This window comes from Ceratotherium simum, chromosome 9, assembly GCF_057802395.1.
Source record: "Ceratotherium simum simum isolate JZ-2026a chromosome 9, ASM5780239v1, whole genome shotgun sequence".
Lineage (NCBI taxonomy): Eukaryota > Metazoa > Chordata > Mammalia > Perissodactyla > Rhinocerotidae > Ceratotherium > Ceratotherium simum.
This window is the reverse complement of record NC_141908.1, coordinates 78,940,385-78,960,788: the sequence shown is the minus strand read 5'-3', so window position 1 is coordinate 78,960,788 and position 20,404 is coordinate 78,940,385. Positions and strand designations below refer to the sequence as shown.

The window sequence follows — 20,404 nt, the reverse complement described above, 5'->3', positions numbered from 1 at the left end:
AATTCAGCAAAGTAGCAGGACAGAAAGTCAATACACAAAAATCAATTGTATTCCTATACACAAACAATGAATAATCTGAAAAGAAAACCATGAAAACAATTCCATTTATAATAAAATCACAAAGAATAAAATACTTAGGAATTGACTTAACCAAGGAAATGAAACACCTGTACAAGGAAAACTAAAAAACATTGCCAAAAGAAATTAAAGAAGACACACATATATGGAAACACGTCATGTGCACATATCAGAGAACTTATTATTGTTAAAATGTCTAATACTACTCAAAGTAATCTATAGATTCAATGCAATCCCTACCAGAATCTCAATGATGTTTTTTGCAGAAATAGAAAAACCCATCCTTAAATTCATATGGAATCTCAAGATACCCCAAACAGCCAAAACAACCTTGAAAAAGAACAAACTGGAACAAACTCACACTTTCTGATTTTCTTAGTAAAAAGCGACAATAATCAAAACAGTGTGGTACCGGCATGAAGACAGACATATAGACCAATGGAACAGAATACAGAGCCCAGATATAAATCCCCACATATATAGTCAAATGATTTTTGACAAGGGTGCCAAGATCATTCAATGGGAAAAGGATAGTCTTTTCAAAAAACGGTGCTGGGAAAATTGGATATCCACACACAAAATAATAAAGTTGGACCCTTACTTTACACCATATAGAAAAATTAACTCAAAATGGATCAAGGACTTAAGCATAAGCCCTAAAACAGTAAAACTCTTAGAAGAAAACACAGGACAAAAAGATAGTATCATGCAAGGCCTGAAATTATGTCTATAATTGTTCAAAAACACCACCCAACACTCAATCAAAAATAATTATTCACTTCAGAAGACAACACAAGTTTGAAAATCAAAATAAGCAATAAAGAAAAGAAACAGATCCACAAGTTGGGCAAAAACAAAGACTAAAAAAGAAAAAAAAGGAAAAAGTTAGGCATAAAAAAATAGAAATTTGACTGATTCCATTTATATGAAGTTAAAAATTAGACAAAATTAATTCATAGTATCCAATGTCAGGATAACAGTTACCTGTGGAGCATGGTGAGGGGTAGCAATTAAGAGAGAGCATAGGATGGGCTTCTGGGGTGCCAATAATGTCCTATTTCTTGACCTGAGTGGTGATGACAGTGTATTTTACAATTTATTAAGCTGTACATTTATGATCTGATCACTTTATGCATGTTATACTTTAATAAAAAATAGTGTCATACCAAGGATAAGGCACTAGGAGCAGTATACTCTGAATGCAGGCAACAAGAGGGTACACTGTCTTTGGTGAATTTAAAGACAATAATAAGACTGATGAAAAGTCAGTCTGCTTTTTTAGTATCACCAAGTGCAAGTAATTAAAAATATTCCTTCCTGAAAAAATATTTTATATTGGTCTAAGTTCTAAAACAACTGATGCAGTTGTTGATTTTTGAAAATATAAGCTTCAAATAAACAGATTTGTATTACTCATCTTTTCATAAACTTTGTATTCTATATGGAAGTTAGTGAAGAAAACTCCCAGTTATATGATTAGCCCATGACAACCATGGATCCAGTTACACAAATCTGTTTTGAAAGTAAATCTGTAATGATTTGGAACTGGTCAGGTTTATCTCAGGCACAGTTCATGCCCTCAACCCCTGTGGTACTTTACATTCCCACATTATACAAAAAATCTGAGTAAACAATGATGGCTCAATGATTGTAAAAACAAAGAAACAGAACTTGAACTCTGTCGTAATGACTTGGAGTCTTTGTGTTTAAAATTTAAAACAATGATGTTTGCTTGATAATATAAATTTTAGTTTATGAATGAAATATATGTCTTATTTCATGATTATAACCAGAAATAATTTTACTATATAGAGGAAAAGGATGTTAGAAAATAACCTGCTCCAGGTGTTAAATACACTACGGGGAAAAAATTTTTTTTATTAAGTAAATAAAAACTCTGTAAGGATGGGGCCGGCCCGGTGGCGAAGTGGTTAAGTTCACATGCTCTGCTTCGGTGGCCTGGGGTTCACAGGTTCAGATCCCGGGTGCAGACTGACGCACTGCTTATCAAGCCATGCTGTAGCAGGTGTCCCACATACAAAGTAGAGGAAGATGGGCACAGATGTTAGCATAGGACCAATCTTCCACAGCAAAAAGAGCAGGATTGGCAATAGATGTGTTAGCTCAGGGCTAATCTTCCTCACCAAAAGAAAAAAAACCCCACAACTCAGTAAGAAAACAACCAAAGATAACTTCATAGTGTGAAGTAGGAGGAAAAAAAGCATACTAAATTTCCTCTATGATGTAAATGAACCTCAGTGGACACTTTGGGAAATTATTCATCCACCATTCACACCAATATTCATTTGTGTTTGTCTCATCAAGTACTACAGAGACTAAAGCAAAAATGAGAGGAAAATAACTTTGAATGTCCTCTATGTGTCAGGCCCTAAAATGGCTGTTCTTATACATTAAATTGTCTCGTTTAAAACTTTGTAACAGCTATCTGCAGAAAGTAAGACAATCCCGATGTGACAGATAAAAATGTAACTTTCTAAACTCTAGTTTAGAAATGAGAAGTAATTTGCTCAGGATCAAAGAAGTATTTAATGACATAGCTAGGATTCAAATCCGAGGCTTTCTGCTTGGCTCTGAGATTGGGGACCCAGGATATGAAGAAATTTTCAAACCTAACCAAAAAAAAAAAAAAGGAGAGACAAGAAGGTAACACTGGTTCGAATTAACAGGCAAAGCGATGGCAAATTTTATGTTATATATATATTACCACAATAAAAATTTTTTTAAATAAATAAAGGCAAAATAACAGACATGCCCCTCCAGATCTGCACCATCTAATACGGTAGCACACCAGCCACAACTGGCCAGTCCAAATTGAGACATGCTGTAAGTATAAAACACACATCAGATTTTTAAGGTTTAGCACCAAAAAAAAAGAATAAAAAAATCTCATCAAAATTTTTTCTATTTATTGTCTGTTGAAATAATATTTTGGATGTACTAGGATAAATAAAACATATTATTAAAAATAATTTTACCTGCGTCTTGTCCTTTTTTATAAAGATACTAGAAAATCGTAAATGACACATATAGCTCACATTATATTTCTACTGCATTATACCCTCCATACTCTGTAAGCTTTATAAGGACAGGAAGTATTTTTAGCTCCTGTAACCAGAGCACTAACTACAGTATACACATGTAGCACATGTTTAACTTATTTATTAAATACTTTTCTGTATTGAATAAATTAGTAAATGAACAAGAAAAGACGTAAAAAAAGAATTATGACTAATAAGTGCATGAAAAGATGCTCAACATCATTAGTCGTGAAAATCACATGCAAACCAAAATCACAGTAACAGTTCATGCCCACTAAGAAGGCTATAGCAAAAAGACAATAATAGTAAGTTTTGGTGAGGATGTGCAGAAAATGAAACCCTCATATACTAGCCGTGGGACTGTAAATGGTACAGCCACTTTGGAAAACAATCTGGCAGTTTCTTAAGAAGTTACCCATATGACCCAGGAATTCCACTGCTAGCTATACACCCAAGAGAAAAGAAAATATATGTCCACACAGAAACTTCTACATGCAGCATTATTCATGACAGCCAAAAAGCAGAAATAATCCAAATGTCCATCCACTGATGAATGGATAAATCAAAAATGGTATATCCATACGACTGAATATTATTTGGCCATAAAAACAAATAAAGTATTAATAAATTCTACAACATGGATGAACCTGGAAAACATTAAGCAAAGTGAAAGAAGCGAGTCACGAAGGACCACATAGTGTATGATTTCATTTCTACGAAATGTCCAAAATAGAAAGTAGATTGGAGGTTGCCAGGAGATGGCGGTAGGGTCAATGGGGAGTGACTGCTAATTGGTACAGGGTTTCTTTATGGGGTGATGAAAATGTTATAAAATTGACTGTAGTAATCACTGCAAAATTCTTCAAATTTATTAAAAATCATTGAATGATATACTTTAAATGGGTGAATTGTACGGTATGTGAATTATAAAAAAATATAGTTAAATTGATAAATATAAGTCTACTGTTAAATTGATTAATCAGAGGTTATTTGGTTTCATTAGAGTACTTCAAAGGGCAGGTTTATTTTTGTATATTTAACAAGGAAATATCTTATATATAGCTTCTTAAGTACTCATTATAGCTATGCTTCTCAAATGCAGAGAGGGGAGTAATAGGGTATAGATTATATGAAAATATCAAAAACATTTTTATAGTGGTAAAATGTAATCCATGAAGTGGCAAAACATTAAAACTGCTACTTTTTTTTGTGTGTGTGAGGAAGATTAGCCCTGAGCTAACATCCGATGCCAATCCTCCTGTTTTTTTTGCTGAGGAAGACTGGCCCTGGGCTAACATCCATGCCCACCTTCCTCTACTTTATATGGGACGCCGCCACAACATGGCCTAACAAGCGGTGTGTCGGTGCGCGCCCAGGATCTGAACTGGGGGACCTGGGGCCGCCACAGCGGAGCGTGCACACTTAACCACCTGCGCCACCGGGCCGGCCCCTAAAACTGTCACTTTTGATAGACTATGGCTCCAGCCCTGTCTATATTTCTACAAAACTCTTACTCTCTTTTTTTTTATTTAAACTGTTAACTTTGGATTTTCATAAAAAAGTAAGCGTGACTTCCAGTTTCCAGGCCAACATGTAAAGAGCTTGGAAATCATTATTTCCATCCTTACAAGTAAAAAGCTGAACAAATTGAAAATCAGTAACTATTCTTAGATTCATCAGAAACCACATAAAGAAAGGAGGAGATGAAGGCAAAATGCAATCTTTTATTTTTCTTATTTTAATTAGATCTAACATAATAGTTTATTCAAAATAATAGTAGAAATAATATTTTGGGTGATTATAGCTTATGGATAAGGAAAGTGAATGATAGCAATATTATAAGGGATGGGAGGGAAACTAAAACTTCTAGAAGATAACGTAGGCAAAAATCAAGTGACTTTGGGTTTGGTGATCACTTTTTAGATACAAAACCAAAAGCATGCTCCATGATAGAAAAAAATTTTAAAGTTGGACTTCATTAAAATTAAAAACCTCTGCTCTACAAAAGTCACTGTTAGGAGAATGAAAAGACAAGCCACAAACGAGGAAAAAATATTTGCAAAACACATAGCTGATAAAGGAATTATATCTCAAAATGTTCAAGATCTCTTTAAACTTGACAATAAGAAAACAAACAACCCAATTAATAAATGGGCAAAGGATCTAGACACTTCCCCAAAGAAGATACAGATGGCAAATAACCATATGAAAAGATACTGAACATCACATGTCATTAGGGAACTGCAAATTAGAACAATGAGATAGTACTACACATCTATTAGAACGACTAAAACCTAAAGCAATGACATCACCAAATACTAGTGAGGATGTGGAGCAACAGGTACTCTCAATCATTGCTGGTGGGAATGCAAAATGGTACAGCCACTTTGGAAGACAATTTGGCAGTCTCTGACATAGCTAACATAGGCTTACCATATGAGCCAGCAATTACGTTCCTAGGTGTTTACCCAAATAAGTTGAAAACTTATGCCCACACAAAAATCTGCACAGAAATGTTTATAGCAGCCGTTTTGACAATTGCCAAAAATTGGAAGTAACCAAGATGTCTTTAATTAGGTGAATGAATAAACAAACTGTCATACATCCATAAATCAAGTATTACTGTTCAGTGATAAAAAGAAATGCACTATCAAGGCACAAAAAGATGTGGAATAACCTTAAATGTATATTGTTAAATGAAAGAAGTCAGTCGGAAAACAGTACATACTGTTTGATTTCACATATATGAGATTCTGGGAAAAGCAAAATTATAGATACAATAAAAAAATCAGTGGTTGCCAGAGGTTGGGGTACGAGATGGGAGAAATGAATAGATGGAGCAAAGGGTATTTTTAGGGTGGTGAAACTATTCTGTAGGGTGCTGTAGGTGGATACACAATAGTATGCATTTGTCAAAACCCATAGAACTGGACAACACAAATAGTGAACTGTAACGTACACTATGGACTTTAGTTAATAATAATATATCAATACTAGTTCATCAGTTTAACAAATGTACCACCCTAATGCAAGATGTTAATAATAGGAGGAAATGTGGGGGGAGGAGAAGGAATATGTGGGAACTCTGTACTTATTCCAAAATTCTTATGTAGAACTAAACTTCTATAAAACATAAAATCTACTAAAATTTTTGAAAAGTAACTTAAAAAAAAAGTGAAGTTCTTGAAAATAGAAACACCCTCTGTGATTGGTAGCTACTGAACATTTGATTTACCATCAGAGATTATCTCCTACTAAAAAAATAAGTGTTAAAAATTCCAGCGCCTCCCTCTATTACCAAGAGCTAAACATATTGGATTTAAAACAATTACTTATCTATATATGATTTTTGATTTCAGTAAAATTGTACTAGGTAGTTAACAGGAGAAAATATAGCAAATCAACTATCACAGAGGCTAACTCATGTCTTACCACCTCAGTAAACCCTTTTCCTTTAACTCTTTCAATTCTTGTATTATTTTTCTAAATTTTAAGGATGAGAAAGAGCACAAAATCAGCAATGTGCCTAACGTTCTGGGAGAGCCTAAACTGGAGAGAAAGGTTTTAGCAACTATTGCTCAATCTTTCCAAGATTCCTGCAATCAAAGGTAACGAGCAATTAAGTGAAAGGTAAATAAGAAGTAAATTAAGTCCCTATTTGTACTAATTAATTATAAAATATTTATAAAACTAATAGTATGTATTAGGGGAAATGGCTTCCAAAAAGAAGATAGATTTTAAGAGGCACACGATGCCCCTAACCCAATTGTTCTTAAATTGTTATATGCAGATTAATGTGGAATTTGTGAAAAATCAAAATGCCTGAGCTCTCTGGAATCATAATTTCCGTTAAGTAAGGCTCAAGCTCTATATTTCTAATAAGCTTCCCAGTTGACACTTACGCACACCAAAATTTAAGTACCACAGATGTAATCATCTATAGACCTGGAAAATGTAAGTTGTAGAAAAACTATACTTTCTTTGGTAAAACTATAAAATGAAAGATGAGAAAAACACATTCCAGAAATAATGCACAGTAGTAAAACTAAATATATGTTTACAGGTAAGGACCTTACAGAAAATACCAGTGAATACATTCTTGGTTAGGTAAAAACTCCTGTCATTGTCTTTACTCTAAAGCAATTTTTTTTTTTTATCTTGGCTGATTCTCTCTATAACGAGGTATAGTAACTAAAAGGTTTTCCAATATAGTAATAAACTGCAAGCCTATTACAAAAGGCACACTCATTCTTTAAAGCTCCATAAGAACAACAAACACCATTAATAATCAATAAGTGTATTATTATTCTGGTAATAATTATTTAAAACAGATAACTACTTTGTTTGTACCAGATACCTGCAAAGAATAATGAAGAACTTGACAAGCAAAATTGACAAGGCTTGTTGTTGTTCTTCTAACCCATCTGCCATTTTCTGAACACACTGTAGAAGCTGGGTCCTCAGAACCTGCAGAATATTATCAGGAAGCAGAGATATTCCTGGAGGCACATCATCTACCCTACAATATAAGGGGAACAAAATAAGAGGGGTGTTTAAATACAGGAGAAAATCATCGGCACTTGAAAGAAATTGCATTTTTCAGCTCAAATCCTAAAGAAGCTCTTTTATTCCAGACACTCTGTGCCTTCTTCTCTGCAAGGCACCACCAGATGATTAGTGACACTTTAGAAGATTATTAGAGCAGAGAGGTTAGTCTACTTCAGAGGAGGCTTACTGAAAAGAGAGAGAGAGAGGCGCTATTTAATATCTTCAATTGTGCTATTTTCAAAGAAAATATTTAGTATATAAATTAGTTCACTTTCTACTTAGAAATACAATAGGTATGTGTGTGTACCACTGCTAAAAGAAATAATAACTAGCAAATAAAAATGAAGTACCTGTAACTAGTTTAATATCTGTCAACTGCTTTACTAAATAAACCATATCCACCTACCTATAGGCTCTCTAAGCCACGTGATCAGAAGAGGGAGAGAAGACAACCAGCAAAAGGAAGGGAGAAAGATAAAGAGATGAATGTAGAAGCCCAAGCATGAGCATCAACAGAAGATTTTTTTAAAGGAATATATCAATATTTTGTGACAACTGGTTTCTTTCTAAGAAGACTATATGGTTCTTTAAGGGCAAAAGCCAACACCAGATGTGACTTGCTCTTCTGCTATGTCTCTCACAATAAAAAACCCCTAGATTCAGTCAGAAGACTTTCATACTAAGTTCCACCTCTATAACATGAAGCACTTCATTTAACCTCTGAAATTCCCTAATTTATAAAATTGTAATATCATCTGCCCTATTTCACAGGGCTTGGAAACCAGAAAGTCAATGTGCATTTTCATATTTGAAATATGTACAGAACTCTAAAACATAATATGTTTTAAGCATACTATCACTAAAGCCTAAGAATCTTTTCATAAGCCACCATACATTAATTTCCCCTATCTTTATTAAGAAAAATGCCCAAATCAGAAAGGAACACCCTGAAGAACTCCTATGATTAGATGACATTATAATATTCTCCTCTTCAGAAAATACTTAGTACGAAGTATTACTACTATTTTTACACTAACTAAAAGACTGTTTCATCCACTGTGGATAGAAAAATTTGAAGCACATTACCAGCAGTCACATAAATACATACGATAACTATTATTAGCCTCTTTCTGAACCACCCTACAATATAAATTGAGTGTTTTATAAAATAAACACCTGACTTTAATTAAATTACACGGGAAATAGGTCACAAAGCACATTACCGAGACTGCCAAGTTCTAAAACCATGTTACAAAAATGTATGTTTCATTTTAGTCTGGGCATCACTCCACTTGCAGCTTTGGATTTTTTCATTTTCTCTTATTTATAGATGGTACCAGAAAAACTCTCATTTGTGTATAATTTTTTTCCTGCTGAAGAGCTAAAAAGAAGTGATTAGAAAAAACAAAGTAACTTCAAAATAAACAAAGACAAATATAACTGATTTTCAAGACTAAGCTCAACTACTCATACTCGCTTTTCCAAAAACATAAGGCAACAAGAAAGCATTCGACTTCCCAATACTCAATCCTAGTTAAATGAGTAGTTCCTTTTGTCCTTAGTTGTCCCATTCTCTATTTGCACATGTTTTTTTGATTTTACTAGACAGAAAAAAAATTAGCTTCTAAAAGAGAAATCTACTTTTTTTCTTTTTTACTAATTCTCATTATAAAATTGGGGCTTGGTTAGGACGTGACTTACAAAGTTGCAATTTTTGGCCATGTTCCTAATGTGATGAGGATTTAAGAATTCAGAAGCATTTTCCCATCTCTAGGACTCTATTGCCCAAAATTCTATGCTCATTTTGCTGAAATTTCCTGAACTCCAGAAATGTGTCCCACTTCCCTGTTTGTCTATTGTAAACAACTGCCAATTGTTGTCTCCATCTGACACAGGAAGAAATCCAGCTTAAATTTCAAGGCTTTAAATTCTGGTAAAAGCATTTCTTGCTTTGTTATGAATTCTCTACCTTGGAAATTCTATAGTCAGTTTACTTTAAATGAGGATTATCTATGAGTTTCTTATCTTTAAGGTGACTAGTTTTATATAGCTCGCACACAGCATTCACTTGAAAAATTTAAAGTTTTCTACTAGTAATATTCATGGTCCAGTTTTCTGACAATATGAAATACAATTTTAAATAAACCAACTAAATCATGATAAAGAAATGCTCTTGACATTCTTCATCTTACTTTAAATATAGTGGCAATATAAGTCTACATAATGCTTTTAGAAATGACCGCCCAAGAAAGGAGTCATTTATAACATATGGATGATAAGTGCATCTTACAAAATTCCAAGCACTGGAAGGCCCAAATCCTGACTCCATAAAATCCTTAGGCTCATGATTTAAAGTGAGCTGTAAATTACTAAAATAAAAGCACTTCTAAGCACAAACTACAAGGACACTCTTTTATGAGTAGAAATCAATAATATGTAGCAATCTTATTTTGAGGTCAAGATTTAATACTGATTTTCAACCTTTATAATCCTGTTACAAATAATCTAATGAGGAAGAACTCTGAAACTGTATTTATAAACTACAAAGCACTGGTGCTTCTGAACATACCCCTGCCTTTTTTTAAGTTCAATGCCTTGGCCCAAAGCTCTAATGATTTTTTCACTGAATTATTACATTATCTCTTAAACAGGGCTTCTTGCCTTCAGTCTCAAGCCTTTCCAATCCAACATCCATAATGCCACCAAAGTGACTTTTAAAAAACTTGATCACGATACTCTTATGCAGAAAATTCTTTAGTAGAGCCTTGTATCTTCCATAACAAAACATCAAAATCCTTTAGCAATGCATGCATGGCACTTCACGATCCGGCTCCTATTTGATTCTCCAGATTCAACTCCCCTGTGCCTATCCTCTCACTGCCTACCTTCATCCCAAAGTGCAAACACTTTCCCCCTTGAAGATTTTTAATTCTCCAGATACTCTTTCTCATCATCAACCACCACCCATTTCTCCCCTCTCCTCTCAACACACCTCTAGAAATAGAGTTCATTTTGTGGCTAAAAGTGTCTCCTCACTTCTCCAGCTTTTTACCCCAGCCAACATAACCTCTCTTACCTAACTACTACCAGGTCTTCAAGATGGCTTGAGACACAGTAAAAATTTATCTGGGAAGTGAGCCTGGGAACTGAGAGAGTGGGAAATGGTGGTAGGCAGAAGAATGGGAGAAAAGATTTGTACTTTCAATTGTACTTTTCCATAAGATTTGAATTTTTCCCCCATTTTATGATTTTCAAAAACAGTTTTTAGAAATCTGAATACTTCACCTCCTCCAAGATGTTTTCTAAGACCCTACTCTAAGGCCAGGAATAGAAGTAAGTTTCAATTCACACGCCTGTGGTATAATAAGGAAATTTTATGCAAATGAAGTGACTCATAGTGGGCCCTAGGGGCTGGCCACATCTGACAGACCCATCCCCCAACTTTCTGGGAGGGGAGAGGAGCTGGAGACTGAGTTCAATCACATGGTCAATGAAGTAATAAGACCCAATAAAACTTTGGACACCCAAAGCTCAAAGAGCCTATTTTTTTTTTTTTGTGAGGAAGATCAGCCCTGAGCTAACATCCATGCTAATCCTCGTCTTTTTGCTGAGGAAGACCGGCCCTGAGCTAACATTTATTGCCAATCCTCCTCCTTTTTTTTTCCCCCCAAAGCCCCAGTAGATAGTTATATGCCATAGTTGCACATCCTTCTAGTTGCTGTATGTGGGACGCGGCCTCAGCATGGCCGGAGAAGCGGTGCCTCGGTGCGGGCCTGGGATCCGAACCCAGGCCACCAGTAGCGGAGCGCACGCACTTAACCGCTAAGCCATGGGGCTGGCGGTTCAAATAAGAAGCCGAGAGCCTTCTTATTTGAACAAACTGATGTTCAGGGAGGGTAATACACCCTGACTCCACAGAAAGAAAGCATGGAAGCCTTCCAGGCCCTGTCCTACATGTATCTTTTATAATAAAACCATAATCATAAGTATAGCATTTTCAGTGAGTTCTATGAGACAATCTAGCAAATTATTGAACCTGAGGGAGTCGTGAGAACCCCCAAATTTATAGCCAGTTGCTCAGAAGTGTGGGTGGCTCCCAAGACTTGCAAATGGTGTCTGAAGTGAGGGCAGTCTTGTGGAGGGCTTTGCCCTTAACTTGTGAGATCTGGTGCTAACTCCGTGTAGTGTCAGGATTGAAGTGAACTGCAAGACATTCAGTTGCCAGTGGCTCGCCAAAGCAGAGAAGAGGCTTCTAGAAGCCAAGTCTAGTATCAGCAAGGAAGACTGCTGTGACCAATTAGCAATGTCTGCCATGAGAGCAGGGTTACGCAGGAGTATCATGTGTGTCATACAGTTACCATCCCTGTAATATGCCATCAGTGACATCTTTGTGCCAAAAATTAACAAACTCACCCAGGGGTAAGAAATTAAGTGTTTCTACATACCTGGTAGGCAGCTTTTCAAAGTCAACATCTAAGAATTGTTCATAGCTAGAAACAAAATTGTCCAGCCACAGCTTCAGGTAATCTGGATCTTTCTGAAATAAGAAAACCATTATAATATTAAGTACATCTGTCAAAAAAAATGCTTTCACACCTATCAAGCAGATACAAATTGATAAATCTAAAGAAGCAATGATATGAAATCTGTAAGTGATATTCAGGAAGACATATGTACTGTTTTAAAATGTGTATTAAGTACAGTGAACCCTCGGGGCCGGCCTAGTGGCGCAGTGGTTAAGTGTGCATGCTCCACTTCGGCAGCCTGGGGTTCACAGCTCCAGATCCCCAGCGCAGACCTACATATCGCTCATCAAGCCATGCTGTGGTGGCATCCCACATACAGAATAGAGGAAGACTGGCACAGATGTTAGCTCAGGGCTAATCTTCCTCACCAAAAAAAAGAAAAGAAAATCCAGTGAACCCTCAAATGGCTTCCCACGTCACTCACAGGAAGAGCTACAATCTTAACAATGTCCTATAAGATTCTACACAATTTGCCCTCCCCTATCTCTGTGACTTTATCCACTGTTACCCTGTACTACACTGGCTTCTGGCTGTTACTAGGACATGCCAGACATGCTCCCACCTTAAGGCCTTTGCAATGGCTGTTTTCTCTACCTAGAACACTCTTCCCCCAGATAGCTGTCTCCCTCACCTTCTTCAAGTCATTCTTTAAACGATATATTCTCAATGAAGCCTAATTTTACCACCCTATCTTAAAACTGCAAACCTTCTTACTAACCCTTACCTTACTCTATTCTGTTGTCCCACCTCACGGTGCCTTCTCACCTTCTAATTACTCTATAAATTTGCTTATTTATTAATTTATTGTCTGTCAATTCCCCCAGAATATAGGCTTCACAGGTGCAGGGCCTATAGAAGGGCCCACCATGAGTGACTTCTTTTTGTTTACTAATGAATACCAAGTGCCTAAAACAGTGCCTGGCACTGATCAGGTGCTCAATAAATATCTGTTCAATTAATTAATGAGAAATATAAAACATAAATAAAATCAAATCAGAGATGGATCATAACCTAAACACAAAACTAAAACTAAAATCTTCTAAAAGAAAATATGGGAGAATACCTTTGAAACCTTGGGGTAGACAAAGCTTTCTTAGTTAGGACACAAAAATCACAAACCAAAAAAACAAAAAATTAATAATTTTTCTTTCTTCTTAACCAAAACTAAAAATGTCTACTCATCAAAAGACACCATTAAGAAAATGAAAAGATACCAACAGAATACACATTTGTCTTAAGTACACATGGAACATGGCAGTAATGGCTGCACAGCAATGTGAGTTTGTTAATGCCACCAAACCATACACCTAAATATGGTTAAAGCAATCTCCAGAAACTGACCCTAAAAAAACATAGATCTTTGAATTGCCTGACAAGGAATTTAAAATGGCTGTCTTAAAAATGCTCAATGAGCTAAAAAGGAAACATAGAGAAGTAAACGAAATCAGGAAAATGATGCATGAACAAAAATAGTTAAAATGGTAAATTTTATGTTATATATATTTTCCCATAATTTAAAAAAATAACTAAAACAAAAAAGAAAATGAAAAGGCAAGCCATATACCAGCTGAAAATATTCTCAGTACATATATCTGACAGAGGACTTGTACCAAGAATATATAAAGAACTCCCACAAATCAATACCAAAAGGACAACAACTCAATTTAAAAATGAGCAAAAGGCTCAGACACTTCACAAAAGGGGATACACGAATGGCCAAATAGCATACAAAAGTATGCTCAACATCAGTGGTTATCCAGTGAAATGAAAACTAAAATCAAATGGAATACCCTACACATCCACTAGAATGTCTACAATTAAAGACTGACAAAACCAAATGTTGGTAAAGATGTGCAATAACTGGAACTCACATTTCTGGTGGGAGTATAAAATGGTAATAATCACTTGGAAAACAGTTTGGCAGTTTCTTTAAAGTCAAACATAGACTTACCACATGGCCGAACCATTCCTCTCAAAAGAAATGAAAATATATATCCACAAAAACACTTGTACAAAAATGTTCACAGAAGATTTATTTTTAATAGCCAAAAGCTGGAAACAACCCAAAATTCCATCAACAGGTTAATTAATAAACAAATTGTGGTATATGCACAGTGGAATGCACAATGAATTATTGATACAACAACAAACAGAAATTCTGAAAATGTGCTGAGCAAAAGATGCCAGGCATTAAAGCATATACACTGTATGATTTCATTTCTACAAAGTTCTAGAGCAGACTATGATGACAGAAATTAGATCATTGGCTGTCTTTAGGAGAACTGACTACAAAGGGGCACAAAGGGAACTTCCCCAGGTGATAGAAATTTTCTATTTTTTGACTAGGGTAGTAGTTACACAAATGTTGGTTTGGTCTTAAACTCATCAAATTTGATACTTAAAATCTGTGCATTTCATGGTCTGTAAATTACATCTCAAAGCTGATTTGAGGGCCGGCCCCATGGCTTAGCGGTTAAGTGCGCACGCTCCGCTGCTGGCGGCCCAGGTTCGGATCCTGGGTGCGCACTGACACACCACTTCTCTGGCCATGCTGAGGCCGCGTCCCACATACAGCAACTAGAAGGATGTGCACCTATGACATACAACTATCTACTGGGGCTTTGGGGGGGAAAAAAAAAACTACATCTGCTTTAAAAAAAAAAAAAAGCTGATTTGAAAAAAACCATGATTCCTCAGAAATGTCTTTTTCAATATAAATTGCATCATTAAAAATGATGCTCAAATTTGTTTCCTTCCCCTCCTTAACATTTCTTTACTCCAGTCAATTTCAGCATAGTACTCAGGCGTCTTAGTTACTTAGTCATTAAATATCATTAGTTAGGCACTGCTCCTGGATCAAGGGAAGTAATCTATTTCCCTAAAATAAAAGCATTACACTACAAATCAGAATTCCTAAAAGAATGTTCTCAGAATATGCAGAGACTGGTGACCTTTTGTCTATTTGTTTTCTCTATTAATATACTGTTCCAAAATCAGATCATAAATTGCCACTATCTACATCATCACTGAGAAACAAGATGGAAATATTTCAGAAAAAGAACTACTTCTTGTGAGAAATTTTCTCAAGGGTTTCATTACTTGCTTTTTTAATTTCCAACCAGCACATCATTCATTTAGTCATTCATTCATTTATCCATTCAAGATAGGACTCCGAAATACAAGTAGCTGGAGTTTTTCTTATCATTGTTCCTTTTTAATAAAGCAGAGGATTATCTCTCTGTAAAAGTTAGACACAAAACAGTCTCATAACGTCATAAAGAATTAATGCATTTCTCCTCATAGTTTATTTAGGAACTCTACAGTATCTGGTTCAAAGTCTAAAGGTCAGAGCGACCAAGGGTTTGGCAAGTACAGAGTTCTCCTAGGAAGCTGAGCAACTATAAGGAAAGAAATGGTACTTAAACTTGGAAATGTTTCATTTAGTAAGAAGTAAGGCAATTACAGTTTTCTGAGCACCTGCCATGTGCTAAATATGATAGCAGACATTTAAAAAATATATATCATCCCATTTAGTCCTTACAACTAGCGAGAGAAGGTTTCACTTTCCCCGTTTTACAGGCTAGAAAAGGGAAGTTCTAAGGATATGTAACGTGTTCATGGTCACACAGCTGGTATTCGATTAAAATGCAAGGATATATGAATCCAGTTGTGCTCTTTCCACTACACAACACTGTCTTTGAACTGTAAGCAGGAATAATATGAAGTTAGGGGGCAAAAAGAGGAGGTTAGGATCAGAAACTCAAGGCCATAAACAATTTAACACATAAAACAGCCACATTCCACACAGCCTGAGAAAACCCATAGAGGATCTATACTTAACTACCAAGGGCCATAAAAAGAAAGATCTCCACACACCCAGAAACAGTATTAATTAAATCTCAAGCTTAGTCACCTTCATGGGTAAGAAAGTTTGGTATATGAAACACCACAGTGTGGTCTATCTCCCCCATTTGTATATTTATTAACACACACACAAATGTACTAAGTACTGCAGGAGCACGGGGGCTGAATTACGTGGACTCTAACCCCTGCTCTGCCACCTTCTTCAACAAGTCACCCTATGTTTGCGCACCAGTGTCTTCCCGCATAAAGATGAAGATACTGACAGTACCTTTCTTTACAGGGCTGTTGTGAAAATTAAATAATCTAATATTTGCCAAGGGCTTAGAACAATGCCTAGCACATAATATATGCTTGATAAGTATTAATTATTTTTATAACCTACCATGTGCCCAAATTAGGAAACTCCCACAAAACAGGAATGTCTATGCTACACATAACCATATTTAAATATTTCATGATCCCCCTTGCCACAGGATTTTAATCGTACTTTTCCTTTCAAATCTCTTTGCATTTACTATCTGTGAGACTTTGGGCAGGTTACTTCATCTCTCTGATCCATTCTTCAGAAGTATAAAATGAAGATAATACTTCCAACCTCACAGGGTTGTTGAGAGCACTAAATGAGATAATACACGTAAAGTATTCAGCCATGCCTGACATTTAGCAAATGCTCAAAAGACATTGCATACCACTATTAAGATAGTGGTCTATGGTCCAATGTAATAAAATAAAAATTATAAAATAATTACAAAATCAACTTTATTGATTTTTTACTCAAATATTCATGCAATCATCTGCCATTGTTTAAGATAAACAGTCTTTCATTTGGACCGTATGTAGCTCCCTACTGGTCTTTGTAACTTCAATTTCTCCCACCTACATACAGCTACCAATGGGATTTGTTAAATTTAAATCTAAGCATCTCTTCTCTCCCGCTCAAATACCTTCAATGGCTCCCCGTTACCACAGTAGGAAGTCTAACACAGAGATGTGCTGTCCAATACAGTGGCCACTAGCCAAACGTGATTATTTAAATTATATAAAAGCACAAGAGACTTTTGTCTTCTCATAACATCCACTTCCCTGCTGGGAGGCTTCAGTGGGTAATGGAATTAAGAGATCCATACAATTTCACCTAGTTCTTAAGGGGTAGGGTTACAGGTAAAAAGAGGGAACACCTTACTTCCTCCATGCACTGATATATGGGTTGTAGTATTCTTTCAAGTTTTAAAACTATAAACTTTTAGATATATATACATAGTTCAACCATATGTTGGGCAGCTCCCAATTTCCATATAAGCTGCATTTAAAAGTTCATTGAAGTCCGTTGTATTTATAATATATTTTCTAACATCCTACCAAAAGAAGATAAATTCCCCCCATAGAAATGCTATTATTAAAGGTGATTAGACTTTCAGGCCAGCTCTCAAGCTTTTCTGACAGAATCTAGCTACTTCAAAAAGCATTTAGTAAGCACATGCCAGCCATGTTATCAACCAAGGACAGTGCTAGCCTCTATGGATATAAAATCAAATAAAAATCTTGTGTCCATTATACCTCAGTAAAAAAAAAAAAAAAAACTATAATCTTGTCTTCAAAGTGCTTTTCTTCAATAGAAAAGAGAGGCATAAACAAATAAATGAAAACAGCATGAGAAGTAAAACAGTTGTGAAAAATACTGAAATAATACAAAGAAGGGATTATTCACTCTGTCAAGGTTGGAGGTAACTGAGTAGCACAAGCATCAAAAGTTTTCACAGATCGGGGAGGCCTGGTGGCATAGCAGTTAAGTGCGCATGCTCCGCTGCAGTGGCCCGCGGTTCGGATCCCTGGCACGCACCGACCCACCACTTGTCAAGCCACGCTGTGGTGGCATCCCATATAACGTGGAGGAAGACAGGCACAGATGTTACCCCAGGGTCGATCTTCCTCAGCAAAAAAAAGAGGATTGGTGACAGATGTTAGCTCAGGGCTAATCTTCCTCACCAAAAAGAAAAAGTTTTCACAGATCCTAAGCAGGTATTTTCAAGAAGTGAGGAAGAGGAGAATTCCAAATGGATAGAAAATAGCAAGATATATTCAAAGATGTACAATATTTGGTACTGTTCCAGTGTGGAAATGACAGGAAGCAGCGGGACAGGTACATAGGATTTTAAGACTGGAGAAGTCAGTATGTCCTAAGTACTCAGGAACACTGCTCACTCGGATGATAACACACAGGTCTGAAAAGTTGAAAAAGGAAAAGAAAAGATGGCTATGCTTAATCAAGTCTGAGAAGCATTAGTTAAGCAAAGTTAAACAAGATTTTTAACAATATATTATCTTTAAGATGAAATATACCTTGTGAATTGCATTGGAACGGGTGAACACAATATGAAATTTCCTAAATATATAACCACAAACTTTACCTTCCTGACTCAATTTCATTAATCAAAGAACCATCTTCTTATTTGGTTGATCCTTTCCATTACGTTATTTTATTAATTTCTGCTCTTTCTAAAAGCATTTTATTAAACAAAATTTCCAATATACACACAAGTAGAGAGAATGGCATAATGACTCAGCTTCAACAATTATCAAATCATGCATAACCAATATTCTTTCACCTATATCCCCATCCTCCACTGGATTATTTTGAAGCAAACCCAGATATTATATCATTTTATCCACAAATATTTCGATATATACCCCTAGAAGATATCTTTTAAAATATAACAATATTATCACATCTAAAAAAATTAACAGTTCCGTAATATCAGTGTTCAAATTTTCCTGATTCCTTTACAAATGCCTTTTTAACTGTTGGATAAGACCAGGACCCAAATAAAGTCCATAAATTGCAATTAGTCGACATATCTTTTAAGTCTTTTTAAATCTATAGGTTTTTATTACATTTCTTTTTTGCTGTAATTTACTTGTTGAAAACACTGGGTCATTTGTGATGTAGTACTCCTCACATTGGGGATTTTGCTGGCTGCATATCCTTATGTCACTTAACATGTTCCTCAGTCCTCTGCATTTCCTATGAATTAGTAGATCTAGAGACTATCAGATTTAGGTCAATTTTTTGGCAAAAAATACTACATACGTGTTGTCATATACGTCCTTCAGAAGGTACATACCTGTTATCTCTTTTGTGATGTTAGGAGCTGTGATGATCATCATTTCCTAGATTCAGTATTTTATTATAAGTAATTACTGCAACAAACCTTAGTTTCCTTATAATAGCACCATGACTACTAGAAAGACTTGCAGAAGGAAGAGCTATTAATTTACTCTCAATTTCACTTTCAGATGTTAATTAGGATTATATCTAGATACAGATTATGTTTATGCCATTCATCCCAAGATGTTATATAATGGATAATGATTTATTAAAATTAAACATATTCCTTAATACATGTAAACCTTATATATGTATGTTTCCTGCAATCACTGAAAAATAAACATAATAAATTTGAGAATTTTCACATAAAAAAACCTTACAATTTCCTTCACTTTATTATTTTTAGGTTTCTTTTGTTCTTATCTTCTTGAGATGGATGATATATTAATAATCTATTCCTGCATAACAAATTAAATTAGGAGCTCAAACAACAAATATCTCACAGTTTTTTAGGGTCAGGAATTCAAAAGGAGCTTAGATGGGTGGCTCTGGCTCAGAGTTTCTCAGAAGCCTATAATGAAGATGTCACCTAGGGCTGCAATCATAACAAAGCCTGACCGGGCTGGAGGAACTGCTGTCAACTTCACTCACATGGTGTTGGCTCCGTGTCAGTTCTTCACAACATAGGACTCTCCACAGGGCTGCTCACAACAGAGATGCTGGCTTCTTCCAAAGCAAACGACCCAGGAAAAAAGAGTAACTGAGATGGAAACAACAGTGTCTTTTCTAATTTCAGGAATGACATACCATCACTCTTGCCAAATTCTATTGCTCACAGATGAACCCTGTACAACGTAGGAGAGGACTATAAAAGGGTGTGACTACCAGGAGGTGGAGATCTTGAAGGCTGGCTACCACAAATGACCAGTTCATTAATTTTTAGCCTCATTTTCTTTTCTAACATACTTAAAGCCATAAATTTTCCTAAGCAGTGCTATAGCTGCCCCCGACCAAATTCTAAAATGCAGTACTTTTATCATTCAGTTCCAAAAAAATTCTAATTTTCCTTTATTACTTGTTCTTTAATCAAAGGTTTACTTAGAAGTGTATTTCATGGCTTCCAAACATTTTTTCAATGTTTTTGTTACAGATTTCTTCCTTAACTACAGTCATGTATCACATAACGATATTTCAATGACAGACTGCATATACGACAGTGATCC

The 20,404-nt window shown here is 35.6% G+C and overlaps 1 protein-coding gene across 9 annotated transcripts in view; it reads right to left on the bottom strand.

Moving 5' to 3' along the window:
- The window catches only part of NBEAL1 (neurobeachin like 1), a 154,183-nt gene that overhangs the window by 119,141 nt on the left and 14,638 nt on the right, over positions 1-20,404 (bottom strand). For all 9 annotated transcript variants that reach the window (XM_087435657.1, XM_087435659.1, XM_004426808.3 and 6 more), the window contains exons 3-4: positions 12,131-12,222; positions 7,495-7,656 (exon numbers count right to left, since the gene is read on the bottom strand). In XM_087435657.1, the coding sequence (XP_087291783.1) occupies positions 7,495-7,656; positions 12,131-12,222 (254 nt within the window). The remainder of the gene's footprint in view (positions 1-7,494; positions 7,657-12,130; positions 12,223-20,404) is intronic.